General features: G+C 34.7%; 1 protein-coding gene across 1 annotated transcript; it reads left to right on the forward strand.

Annotated features, from left to right (window-relative positions):
- Positions 1 to 3641: 3641 nt before the first annotated feature.
- Positions 3642 to 13170, forward strand: LOC306882389 (aspartate aminotransferase, cytoplasmic-like). Its single transcript, XM_079436980.1, has 9 exons — positions 3642 to 3877; positions 5997 to 6178; positions 6393 to 6516; positions 6751 to 6863; positions 8060 to 8164; positions 8488 to 8638; positions 8744 to 8909; positions 10551 to 10693; positions 11929 to 13170. Exons 1-9 carry the CDS (start codon positions 3769 to 3771, stop codon positions 12066 to 12068), a joined length of 1233 nt encoding a protein of 410 aa, XP_079293106.1. The 5' UTR covers positions 3642 to 3768; the 3' UTR covers positions 12069 to 13170.
- Positions 13171 to 14030: the final 860 nt, after the last annotated feature.

Below are 14030 nucleotides of genomic sequence, written 5' to 3' on the forward strand. Positions count from 1 at the left end.
TGCATTTATTTTCCAGAGGTCACCAAATAGTTTTCTGTGCTGTCGAGAGGTAAATATCACTGATGAATAAGTTATTCTGCATAACTATTATGTATTTAGGATACATGTTAGCTATTAGATAACCAAAACAAGGAGTTAGCAATTTTATTTCTAAAATGTTTAAAATGCCATTTTACCCCAGAATGCTATTTAAAAAATGGATATGCGATGGAAATGTTTCATTATTTTATTAGCAGACAAATTAAACTCCAGTGATTTATATAATAAAATAAACAACAATTTAAATGAAATTAAATTTAAATGAACTTTTAAATTGATGTAAATATATGATGCTGAAATATATTGATATTTCAATTTAAAATAATATTAATAAAATAATAAGTAGCACCTGATAACAAAATAACATGTTAAAATGGCCATAGGGACAAATGTGGCCATAGACTCTATTACGTTTGTTGCCCCAATCCTGAATATGCAGTTACATGCTTGCTGAGATACGATGAGTTTCAGTGCTGTCAGATGAAATATGTGTTGTTGGACATTTTAGCCCATTTCTCCAACAGCGTATCTCTTACCAACATATCCCTCATAACATGCCCACTCTGGATCTTTAAGAGGTGTCTCCTGCTACATTTTTTTTTCTCCCCACTTTCTTTCTTCTCTCTTTTCTTAAAGAGTGACTCATGATATTTAACCTACTTACTGAGCTCCACCTATAGCTGCTCTCTTTTGGTCTCGGTAATAGGACCGTCTCGGGTCCGCAAACTCAGAATGCAGTGAAGGGAAAACATGGTGGTCTTTCAGTCAAGTCCATCAAACAAAATTGATGAAACTGAAAACAGAAAACAAAATAACCAACATGAAGTTTAGAAAAGGCCCTCACTCAGCGAAGTGCGCTGACCCTTAGCAGGGAGGCTAATGTAACACGTGAACAACACGAGAAGGTCCTGCACTGGAATGTCGCTCTGTGTACATGTTTGGTATGAGTTGCTGACTTTCCGTCATGGTCCGTGCATGTTTTTGAAGTCAGGAAGACTTCTCAAATTCTACCTTTTGAACACTGTTTTGTGTTTATTTGTAGAGTTTGTTAGAATGAAGCTGATCATTATGCAAGATTTAATGAGTTCAGATGTTTGTTGATGTTATTGCAAACTTATAATGTTATAATGTTTTCATATTTGTTGAGGCGGGTCTCTAATGAATGCTCTTTGATATGGTATTAGCTGACAGAAGCTGCAAACGTTTTCCCCAGGAGGCACTTGTGTCATACGCTTCGGTGGTCTCCGCTTTTCTCTCAGCCTGTCTCTCTCTGTCTGTCCCCAGGCCAATAAACCTTGTGCTGGAAGCTCCAAATCCCATAATTACAAAGCTGACAGTTAACACACAGGTAAGCTACCCTTACTGACCGGCAAAGAATGCAAACATCTACTGCACTGGGGTTGAGAGACGGAGATGGAGGCCATGCTACAGGTGCAGAAGTTACTCTTCCATATCTCCTGGGGGTTGTGAGGACATAAGATCCTCCCAACACAAAACTGAGCGATGGAGTTGGTAGAGTAATCATGAGAATTATGCATATAATATTTCATTGATAGGTTCACTCTTTAAAGCAAAGGGTCTTTATGCTTCATCCATGGAACCTTTTCTTTATACACTTTTAGGGTTCCAAAAGGGTGTTTTCACAGTGATGCCACAGTCTGTGGCCCACAGAAGAACTGTTTTTTGGTTCCCCAAAGAACCTTTCAGTGAAAATTCTTATAAGAACCTTTTTTTAGTGTCAAGAAAATTCTAATAATTAAAAAAAAATAAAGAACCTTTTTTTTTTCAATGAAAAGTTTCAATCAATATTATCAGTAGGTTCTTCATGTAACCAGATGCAATAATATAGTTTAAAATGGTTCTTTAGATTATTAAAAAATGTTCTTTAAACAAACAAAAAATGGTCATTTTAATAACTTTTCACTAGAAAGGTTCTTTGGAGAACCAAAAATAATTTATCTGTGGTATTATTGCAGTATTAAAAACTCTTTCGGAACCTCTATTTTTGATTTTTTTTATTGAGAAGCAGAAAAAATACTTTCCACATTTGCATAATTTAATAATTAAAATCTTAGGATAAAAGTTATTTAAATTATTTGCTCACTTTCTCACACAAGACAATCACAGTACTTGAAATACAGGTCTGGGCTGTGCGGGTGATTAGAGGTTGATAAGTTATCTGATGGTGCTGCCACTCTCTCTAAGCGGGAGATGGTAGTTTCGTATCTTTTTCAGGTTCATATCTTTCGCTAATAGCAGGTCAAGAGAAATAAAAGCATGCAATCTCTTAAACTGACAAAAATCTACCCTTTTAGGATACACCATACAGGCTGCCAGGAGTGGCTTTCAATCTACCTATCCTGACCATTGAAATATATCCTTTAAAAACAAACAAATAAAAACTTATTTAATGTTTTTGAAGTTTAAATGTATTATGACCATTTTTTAGCTAACTTCAAAATAAGTAGCCTATTATGAAAGAAATAATTTAAAAGTTTTAAGATAATGAATAAGAGGTCACATGTTGTCTGAACATACATTTTTAGAGACCTTCATGATATAAATACCACAGAACAGCTCATGTTTCGTTTTTTCCTCTTGGGCCTTGAATTATGATTCCATTAGAGACCTTAAAACACGTGGGACAGTATGAAAAGCTTAGACCACCACCTTGTGGCCTCACAGGCACATGACATACAAAATATATTTTTTCTTCTCTAATCGTATTTGTATATGCCTATGTACAAAAAATAAAAATAAAAACATTTATAGACTAAATACATAATATAAAGGGGATATGATATGATATGTCAGCAATTAAGCATTAATGATAATAAAATGTAAAGGGTATTTATATAAATTTGGAATGCAAGTTGTAAGGTTTTAATAAATTTAAGGTTTAGCTTTTGCATTTCTGGATGAGTTTCATTGTAAATCTTGATTCAATATAAATAGCCTAAATATTGAGGTCAGTTTTGCAAAACACGGTGTAGAAATTGACTGTATTTTATGCTGTTCTTGTTGTCTGAATACTTATATATAGCCTAACATAAAAAAAACTTAATTGTATATATTTGTGATGATTATTATTATTTGTGAAGTCTATCCAAAACAGGTGCTCTACTTCTTCAATTAAATTAGCTAGGAGTGATATTTTACCACATTTGTATAAACGTACTGTGTTGTAATTTGATAGCAATATCAAATACAGCAGTGTTTTTGATTGATATCTGGTGGAAGTACAGAGTACTGATAACATCATTAAAGGGAACTAAGCAAGATATTATGAAACGTTTGAAACAGCCATAAATTACACAACTTCAAATATAATCCAGATATCTGGATATGGAACTCAAATAACTCTGTGGGAGTGAATGAAAACAACGCTGCCTATTGAATCAAACGTAGCCCGCCCTCTCTTCTTCATCATTGGTCAAAAGGCACGTCGCTCTTACATGTTCGAGTTGTCATTGGTCCCCGCAGTTATCGACCGTGTTCTTTGATGACGTCGCGGCTTGACCTTCCAGTACTAAAAGGTGATTGGGTAATATTCGAGTCAAACATAAACTTCTGGGTTTCTATTGGTTAGTTTAGACACGCCTGTCCTCCATTGTCCAAATCTCTCATTTGAAGGTTAAAGTCTGCCTGTCTCCATCACGCCGTACTTCAATCCAGCGGTACCTGCGTATCAGTCTCGCTCATAATTTGTAGAAATATTAACACGACATCATGTCGATATTTGGCGAAGTCCCGCAAGCTGCTCCTGTCGCAGTGTTTAAACTGACAGCAGATTTCCGTGAAGATCAGAATCCCAGCAAAGTGAATCTGGGAGTCGGAGGTGAGAGATGCGCTTTATATCAGCACGTGCACACACACACACACACACACACGCATGCACACACGTGTATATCAGAATATATGAATATGAATGTCAGTGCATGCTTTGTCCATGCACACACTGTTATCCTCTTTGACAACAGTAGGCCTCATATATAATAAGAACTAAACACACCTGTCTGATCTGCTTCATGCATTTAAAAATTTACATTTTATAAATTATTGTGGAACATAGCCTGTTTCGTTTTGAATGGTTATAATGGTGGCAGCCACATCACGTTATTACAGATCAGTTATCTGGAATCCAATAACAGCATCAGTAACATGAGATACTCCATGCATGGTTTGACATTAAACTGTTATATTCTTAACTGCAATAGGCAAGTCATGCATACAGATCTGATATTTTATTTGGCCTGAGTGAATGGACCCAACATTTGAACTGCATGCTTAACTGCTTAATGCATGTTTGAAATTGAATAAAGAATTAAAAAATATATTTTCTTTTTTATATGCTATTTAATTATAATTTCAAATCATTTACATACTAATAATCTATTAAATACTGCTTAAGAAGCACCCCAAAAATTGTGCAGAGCTACTTTAAAAAAAAAAAAAAAGTCAGATATAACAGATGTTTGTTTTATAATAACTATTTTTCCATTAGTCTTATTTCATATTTTTGATGACTTGACGATTACTTTAAAATATAGACAATATATAATAAAAAATGAATTGGTGTTAAATTGTAAATGACTTTTATTATATCACATTAAATTAAACGGTGATCTGACATTAAACTAAAGTCATTGCATTTAGCTCCAGAGGTATCTAGGGTTTCTAAATATATTAAAGGATAGAGTTACTCTTCCAGCATTGGTCGTTTCTATTGTGGACCAGGTCCATGTGCAGTGCTGTTAACTGGGGATGAATAGATTGTGATATGTCGACAGTATTATTGTGTCATGTGTCATCTGCTGTGGAGTTATTCCTGATCCCGGTTAGAGAGCTTGACCTCAGAGGATTCTGGGAGGATTATCTTTATCTTCCGCTTTTCCTGACGCTCCGTTGACACCACGACTCCTGAGGTTCTGAGACACGAGCAAAAGATGAAAGTCAGATCTCTGAAAATCCCTGAGTCATGATTGCCCCTGGCTTGTGGTCTTTCCTCAGATTGAAATGATTATCCCTCTTGAGCAACCCAGAACACTGATTTCATGTGCTTTCTACAGACATTTACAGTGTCTAACTACATCTTGTCATACTTTTGCAAAAGGTGACAAAAATATGCTTCAGAATATGCTTATTTTGTCTTTTAAGGGCTGATGATTATACTAAACTGGATATGTTGTTGCACCATAAATTGCTTATTAATCTAATATTTGATGCATTCAGACATGCAGATTCAAATCATTGCTCCTCTTCACAGTCTTTTTATTCAAAATCTTTACCAGTTTATGTACAGAACGTATGTTCTGTATTTGTGAAGGATTTTTCATTCAAGAATTGCATCAGGATATGAACAGTACACGTTAATGTTGAATAAGCTAATTTTGCTCTTGGGTAAAAGTTCACAGATAAATCCTGATTATAGACAGGCCTGATAAAAAAAGGAACTATTACGCAGGACAGATATTGATTAGATAGGAATTCAGGGTGCTGTAATGTACACTGTTCAAAAGATTTAAAAAAAGGTTTTGCTCACCAAGGCTGCATTTATTAGACCAAAAATACAGTAAAACACCAATGTTGTGAAATATCACAATTTAAAGTTTTCAATTTTCTTATATTTTAAAGTTTAATTTATTTCTGTAATGGCAAAGCTGAATTTTCAGCATCATTACTCCAGTGTTCAGTGTCATATGATATTTTTGGCTAATGTTTGATGAATAGAAAATTCAAAAGAAAAGCAATTTTTTTAAACTAAATAGTTTTCTAACACTGAAATATATATGCTGTCACTTTTTGATCAATGTAATGCATCCTTGCTGAATAAAAGTATTAATTTCTTTAAAAACAATACTTGCACCAAAGATTTGAATGGTAGTGTACAATTCAAGTTGTTGCCTTTGTATTTTGAAGCAGTCTGGTTTAAAGATTCATCTTCTGTCTCCCCTTAGCCTACAGGACAGATGAATGTCAGCCCTGGGTTCTGCCTGTGGTGAGAAAAGTGGAGAAGATGATCGCTGATGACCATAGTTTAAACCACGAGTACCTGCCCATTCTAGGCCTGCCAGAGTTTCGTTCAAGCTCATCTAAGATCGCTCTGGGTGAAGACAGTCCTGCATTCAAGGACAACCGGGTCAGATGAGATGCTTAAAAATCTGTTTTGTTTTAAAATGTAATGTATTCCTGTGATGGCAAAGCTGAATTTTCAGAAGCCGTTACTCCAGTCTCCAGTGTCACATGGTCCTTCAGAAATCATTACATTTTCAAATTTAGCAAATTGTTTATTTGAGACCTTGTTACACATTTTGAAGTGGTATCATTCTAATGTAGATATTTTTGTATTGCAGGTAGGAGCTGTGCAGTGTTTAGGTGGCACTGGTGCTCTGAAGATCGGAGCCGAGTTTCTTCGCCGTTGGTACAATGGAACTGACAACACAAAAACACCAGTTTATGTGTCTGCACCCACATGGGGTGAGCACAAGATCTATTTACACAAGGAAAATACTGTAAAAACTGTCATTCTACTATAAACTATATGTTAAAGTTTTGCCTCAAAAGAGCTTAAAGGGATAGTTCACCCCAAAATGAAAATTTGCTGTTTTCATGCTGACCTTAAGTTCAGTAATTCACTTTTTTTATAATTTTTTTTATTGTTGTCTCAAATGCTAAAAAATATTCAATTCAGTTTGTGGTCTTTCATTCAAGAGAACCACAATGCCGTTTTCTCTAACGCTGGATTTGAGGACATCCGTCCATACAAATACTGGGATGCAGGGAAGCGTGGACTCGATCTGGGAGGTTTTCTGGGTGACCTAGAGGTTAGTAGTGATTTTGAAATTCCATGGTCTTTAACGAAACAAGCTCTTCATAGTTACTTATTTATCAGTAATTGATAAATGTTATCTAAAAAACCTTTGATTATGTGCAAAAAGAATTGTTGAGCATTACAATCGGTATTAGTTCAGATTTTCTTTCTTTATTGGCATTTTCTAATGGCTCTAAAAATGCTATTTTTAAAAACGTGGAGTACACTACCATACCACGTTTGGTGTCAGAAAGATTTTTTAAATAAATGAATACTTCTATTCAGTAAGGATGCATTAAATTGATCTAGTTTGAAACTTTTACATTGTTACATTGTTAAATGCTGTTCTTCTGAACTTTCTATTTATCAAAGAATCCTATTTTAAAGTATTAAGCAGCACAAAATGATAATTTATAATTTTAAGAAATAAAAATGTTTCTTGAGTAGCAAATCAACATATTAGAATGATTTCTGAAGGATCATGTGACACTAGATTGGGGTAATGATGCTGAAAATTCAACTTTGCCATCATGGGAATAATTTCAAAAACATTAAAAAAAATCTTACTACCCAAAACTTACTTTTAATGGTAATGCATTTTTTAAATGTGTATATATATATATATATATATATATATATATATATATATATATATATATATATATATATATATATATATATATATATATATATATATATATATATATATATATATATATATATATATATATATATAAAATTTATATTTATTAATTAAAAGATTAACTTGCTAAATACCAGAGATGCCCAAACCAGGATTTGTCTCAAATGATACAGGTAGGTGGAACACCTGCTAGGCATTACTGCCGGTCACACCTCCTCCGGTGCCCACGAGTTTAAATTTTTAAATATTTAAAATATTTATATTCTAATATTTAAATTTGTTTGATGATCTGAAACATTAAATTGTGACAAACATGCAAAAAAAAAAAAAAATCAGGAAGGGGGCCAACACTTTTTCACACCACTGTATAAGAAACAACAAGTGAATTTGATTAAAAAAACAAATAATTATATATATATTTTTTTATTTAACATATTTTAATATAATTAGATATAATGCAATGTTTAATTTTGGCCCACAGCCCTAAATGAAATTATATTTTTAACTCTTTGTATTAAAAACCTATGTTATATACAGCCCAAATGAAAACATGTCTTTCCCGTCAGAGCGCACCTGATCACGCCATCTTTGTGCTGCATGCCTGCGCTCATAACCCCACCGGCACAGATCCCACCCAGGACCAATGGAAGCAGATCGCTGATGTCATGAAGGTGAGATCATCACAACAACCTCACATCATCTCACTCAGATTAGAACACTGAAGCTCATGGTACAAAAATGGATCCTAATTGCATGTAATAAGCCATTTAAGCACAACGTGCAATTGCAACCTACTGTTGTCTAAGTTTAAACCTTAGCAGTTTCATAAATACTGAAATAACTATTGCATAATCACCTAAAGCCAACATATCATATCAAAATTGTAGAGTAATGCAGGACACAGAATGTTCCTGAAAAGTTTCTCAATGGAGCTGTAATTACCTAAAACACATTTTTTACATGGCTTTTTTTCTTCTCTCTTGTCTCTCTTCAGCGAAAGAGTCTGTTTGCCTTCTTTGATTCAGCCTATCAGGGTTTTGCCTCAGGAAATTTAGATAAGGACGCCTGGGCTGTCCGTTATTTTGTGTCACAAGGTTTTGAATTGTTCTGTGCCCAGTCGTTCTCAAAGAACTTCGGTCTGTACAGTAAGTGGCTCCAGTGTTACATGTTAGAAATTACATTTTAATGCCTTGTACTGTGTGGTCCTTGTTCAGAAGCATTTGATTGTAAAAAATAATCTGACTCCACAGATGAGAGAGTGGGGAACCTGACTGTTGTAGCCAAAGACCAAGACAATTTGAACCGTGTATTGTCTCAAATGGAGAAGATTGTTCGAATCACCTGGTCCAACCCTCCATCCCAGGGTGCACGTCTGGTTGCCATCACACTGAACACCCCTGAACTCTTTGCTGAATGGTGAATGCAATTCAAATGAATCTAGTTTTATGCATTTGGTTCAAAAATAAAATATTTACTAGTGCAAGTATATAATTTGTAAGTGATTCTCATGAAAACTATGCACATTTCTCCCAAAATTCCAATTAGTGTAATTTTATAAAAATCATTTTCATTACTGTAATGGGAAAAAACAATTAGCCTGCATATTATTTAAATTGTAAAATATGTATATATATATATATATATATATATATATATATATATATATATATATATATATATATATATATATATATATATATATATATAATATATACAGTGCCCTCCATAAGTATTGGAACAGTAAAGACAAAATTGCTCTGTTGGCTGTGCAGTTAAGACATTTGCAAAAGATGAATATGAGACAAAACTACAGAATGTCACATTTTATTATTAGCCGTTTCAACACATATGTTTTACCAAATAAAAAGAACAACAATTTTAAAGTTCATCCTACTCATTGATGTGAGCATAAGTATTGGGACAGTTGAACATAAGGCAGATATAAAAGATTAAAAGATATTATTTAGTTGCAGATCCCTTGCGCACAATCACAGCAGTGAGTCTGTGACCCGTAGACATCACCAGACTCTTGGTCTCATCCTTTGAAATGCTTTTCCCAGCCTTTAATGCAGCCAATTCCAGTTGTTGCTTGTTTTGGGGAGTTTCTGCCTTTACTCTCCTCTCCAGCTGGTGAAATTCATGTTCAATCTGATTTAAATCTGGAGATTGATTTGGGCAATCTAAGACTTTCCATTTCTTTGCCCTTATAAATTCCTTGACTGAACTGGCAGGGTGTTTTGGGTCATTGTCCTGATGCAATATGAAGCACTTCCCAATGAATCTGGTGGCATTTTCTTGAATATTGGTAGACAAGATGGTTTTGTACCCTTCATTCATTCTACTACTGTCATCATACATGAAGTCATCAGTAAAGTTGAGAGGGCCTGTTCCAGAGGCAGCCATGCATGCCCATGCCATGACACCACCTCCACCATGCTTTACATATGAGGCTGTATGCTTGGGATCATTGCAGTTCCCTTTTTTTCTCCATATTTTTGCTTTCCCATCACTTAGATAAAGGTTCATCTTTGTCTCATCGGTCCATAAACACAGTTCCAAAACTCTAACTGACTTCCTCTTTTCTTTTAGCATCCAAATTGCTTGCTTTTCTCTCAAAGTCAGCTCCCTCGTCTTCATCCTGGTTTGTGTGTGTCATCATCGAATGCAAGATTCAGAATGCAGAAGTAATGGATATAACTGATACGACACAGTCCCTGCTTTTAATATCTGAAGAATTAATGCAACAGGACACAGCTGATCACTTAGAAAGACCTGTGAGGCAACTGTTCCAATACAAAAATGTTACATTCTGTAGTTTTGCCTCCATATTAATCTTTTAATCATATTTGTACATGGTAGAAAGTTTTATTAATATTTTTACATTTGTTAGTTTGTTTCAGATACAGGGCTGTGCAGGACTTTTTTTTTTTTTTTTTAGATTTTGGGATGAAATGTGACCTGGATGTGTTCTTGACAGATTTTGTGAGATTCACCAGTGTATGTGTATGTTTTGGTTATGGGTTATTTATGGTCTGGCATTTTACCATCTTTCTACAGGAAGGACAATGTGAAGACCATGGCAGACAGAGTCCTGCTCATGCGTGCTCAGCTGAAGGAAAAACTCAAAGCACTCGGAACTCCAGGAACCTGGGAGCACATCACTGAACAGATCGGCATGTTCAGCTTCACCGGACTCAACAGTAAGCATCTCCTTTTAGCACTTCACACTCTGTTCATCACATGTCTCACCACTGGACACATCTGTTCTAACATGGCAGTCACTGATGCTTTAGCTACTGATTATTACACATTACTGCAACTGAAGAGAAATCTTTGATGTGGTTTCAAATCTTTATTTGAAGCCTTTTAGGTTATAGGCTTTAAAAGAAAGAGTACGTAAATGCTCGTACCAAGAACATAGTTAACAGCTAGTACTGAGAAAATTAAACGCTAGTACTGAAAAAAAAAGTTAAAAGCTAGTACTGAGAAAATAGTAAAGTTAGTACTTAAAACAGTTAAAAGTTAGTACTAAGAAAATAGTTAAAAGATAGTAATCAGAGATTAGCTAAAACTAGCGTTTAGAAAAGTTAAAAACCAGTATTTAGAAAATGGTTAAAAGTTATTACTAAAGAAAATAGTTAAAAGCTAATACTTAAAAATAGTTAAAAATGAGTACTGAGAAAGTAGTTAGAAGCTAGTACTGAGAAAAGTTAAATTCTACTGAGAAAATAATTAAAGTTAGTTCTTAAAATGGTTAAAAGTTACTACTTAGAAAAAGGTTACAAGTTAAGAAAATAGTTAAAAGCTAGTACTTAAAGACCCGGTTTCACAGACAGGGCTTAGACCAAGCCAGGATTAGACCATAGTTCAATTAGGACATTTATAAACATGCTTGGAAAAAAAAAACATTACTGTGGTGCATCTTGAGACAAAACAAAGGCACTGATATATTTGAGGATCAGTCAGTGCAAGTTTATTTCAGTTGAAACAGCGCAGACTTCTATTTTAGTCTAGGACTAGGCTTAAGCCTTGTCTGTGAAACCGGGGGAAAAATAGTTAAAAGCTAGTAATCAGGAGATTTGTTAAAACTAGTATTTGGAAAACAGTACTTGAGAAAATACTTAAAAGCTAGTAATGATCAAATAGAAGTTAGTACTGAGAAAACGGTTAAACCGTACTGAAAAAAAAAAAAAAGATTAAAGTTAGTACTTGAGAAATTAGTTAAAACTAGCACTTAGAAAATAGGTAAACATTAGTACTGGGAAAATAATATAAAGTTAGTTCTGGAAAAAGTAGTTAAAAGCTAGTAATGGAAAAAAGCATATTTTGTTTTCAGTGGCCACTTAGTTTGCTGTTTTGTTAATGTAATTTATGAGTTTCAAATTTACACAAAATGTCACTAAACCATTTCAAAATGTTATTTTCTGTTTTACAGCTAAGCAGGTGGAGTACCTGGTGAAAGAAAAGCACATTTATCTAATGGCAAGTGGTCGCATCAACATGTGTGGCCTAACCACCAAGAACATCGACTACGTTGCTGAGTCCATTCATGAGGCTGTCACTACAGTTCAATAAGCACCTTTACCACACTTCCTGTTTGTGTGTGCGTGTCCACAGGAACATGGACACGGACACGCACAGACACACACACACACACACTGATACACACCTTCACTCACCAGCTTTGCTGGTCTAATTTACTCATCAGCATTTCAACATTCTATTTTAACTGTAATTATAAAGAAATGAAACGGTCCCAGAAGATATATAAATATATATATTTCCCTTCGCCCTTCTCCCGTGTCTTCAGAAGAGAGTGTTGAAATATTATCCGTGGTGTTCATTTAAATCTCGTTTCTATGATTAAGCACTTTGTGGTGGGATTTACAGTCAACCGAATGGTTCTCTCTGGATTTCATTAACCTGAAGGTCCAGCTTCACTGATTTTACGATCCTTCATGGTCTTGGGTTAAATTCAAACAGGTTAATGTGACTGGATCAGAGTTATACACAACCTTTGTGTTGGTGGGTGGAACTAAACTAGCCTTTAGTGCTGAACCGAAGGACGATGTGCATGTTTTATGATCTATATGTCTGTATTATTATTATTATTATAACATGCACACAGAGACGACTCTGGAACTTGAATGATGGGGGCATTAGATTGTGTTAAACTGTCAATTCCTGATGCTCTTACCTCAATTTAAATGGCTTGAAGAAACATTTTACCTTGAAATCCAATTTTTGTGATTCAGTTTTAAAATTATTGTAAGCAACAGGAAGAAACCTGGTATTGTGGTCTGGGAAGAGGTGCATTCTGGGTTATTGGATCTCTGACAACTGAAAGAGAGTGAATTATACTGAAAAGTGATTTGGGGGTTGAATGTTCCTTTAAGCTTTTTGTCTTTGATGTTCTGGAAATTCTGGGTTGTGAAGAGCCCAGGCGTTGTTTTGCACTATATTTTCTGATGTCTTTTAATTCTTGTCCATCACTTTCACTGCTATGTTCTCGTGTTCAGGCTCATTTGTGCACTTCAGGACCGTTTAATGAATGTGCAGCCATTAGTCCAAGTACATTACTAACCCACCCAGTTTAGTCGCAAAAGATCAAACCTCTAGGAGGATAAAAACTCAGAGCACAAATATACTAATCAAAGTGCATTGAAATAAATTAAGTAAACAAACAAACGTGTTTTCTGGTGTGTTTTATTAGCCCAAGTCACATGTCCCAGTGACTAATGATAGTAGGGCATGAAACAAACACTGAGTAATGAGATAAGGCTATTTTTGCACCTTCGGTTCTTTTCAAAACCTCTAATGTTCAGCTTTGTAAAGTTTTGACTATAACAGGGTTGGAAAATATATATTTTTTAAAGATAAATCCATGGTGTATTATTTTAAAATATGTGATTTGTTAACTGCACGCAGAGAGTGATTGGCACTAGAATTTATCTATTCGTATTATAAGCATGTCAATTTTAAACTTACTGTGACAAGCTTTGTTTCTTCATAAGAATAGTTTAGGAATAATTTAGCATTATATCACTTGCCCAGCAATGGATCCCCTGCATTGAATGGGTGCCGTCAGAATGAAAGTCTAAACAACTGATAATAGCATCACAATAATCCACAAGTAATCCACACCACTCCAGTCCATTAACTAACATTAAAAAAGTTGCATGTTTGTAAGAAACAAAGCAGTACCTGTTGTTCTCTCACATCAAATAAAGGCCTCCTGTAGCAAATCCAAGTGTTTTTGTAAGATAAATATCCATATTTCAAACGTAATAAACACTTTTCTCACTTCCGCTGACTGTCGTACGCGGAAGCCGTTCCTGCGGATGAGTAAAACAGCTCATTTTCATTTTTGTCTTCAAAAAATCCTCCAAAAATGGATTTGTTTCTTACAAATGTGCAGCTTTTCGCTTCACAAGACATCAGTTGATAGACTGGAGTCATATGGATTACTTGTGGATTATTGTGATGTTTTTAACAGCTGTTTGGACTCTTATTCTGGCGGCACCCATTCACTGTAGA

Source organism: Barbus barbus (genome assembly GCF_936440315.1).
Source record: "Barbus barbus genome assembly, chromosome: 16".
In the NCBI taxonomy this organism is placed as follows: Eukaryota; Metazoa; Chordata; class Actinopteri; order Cypriniformes; family Cyprinidae; genus Barbus; species Barbus barbus.

Bases quoted from the DNA above. Each gene is read 5' to 3' on its own strand.
- LOC306882389 (XM_079436980.1), top strand. From the start codon at position 3,769: ATGTCGATATTTGGCGAAGTCCCGCAAGCTGCTCCTGTCGCAGTGTTT. The intron at 6,179-6,392 runs GTCAGATGAGAT...TTTGTATTGCAG, and splicing joins CTGCATTCAAGGACAACCGG to GTAGGAGCTGTGCAGTGTTT. The intron at 8,165-8,487 runs GTGAGATCATCA...GTCTCTCTTCAG, and splicing joins AGATCGCTGATGTCATGAAG to CGAAAGAGTCTGTTTGCCTT.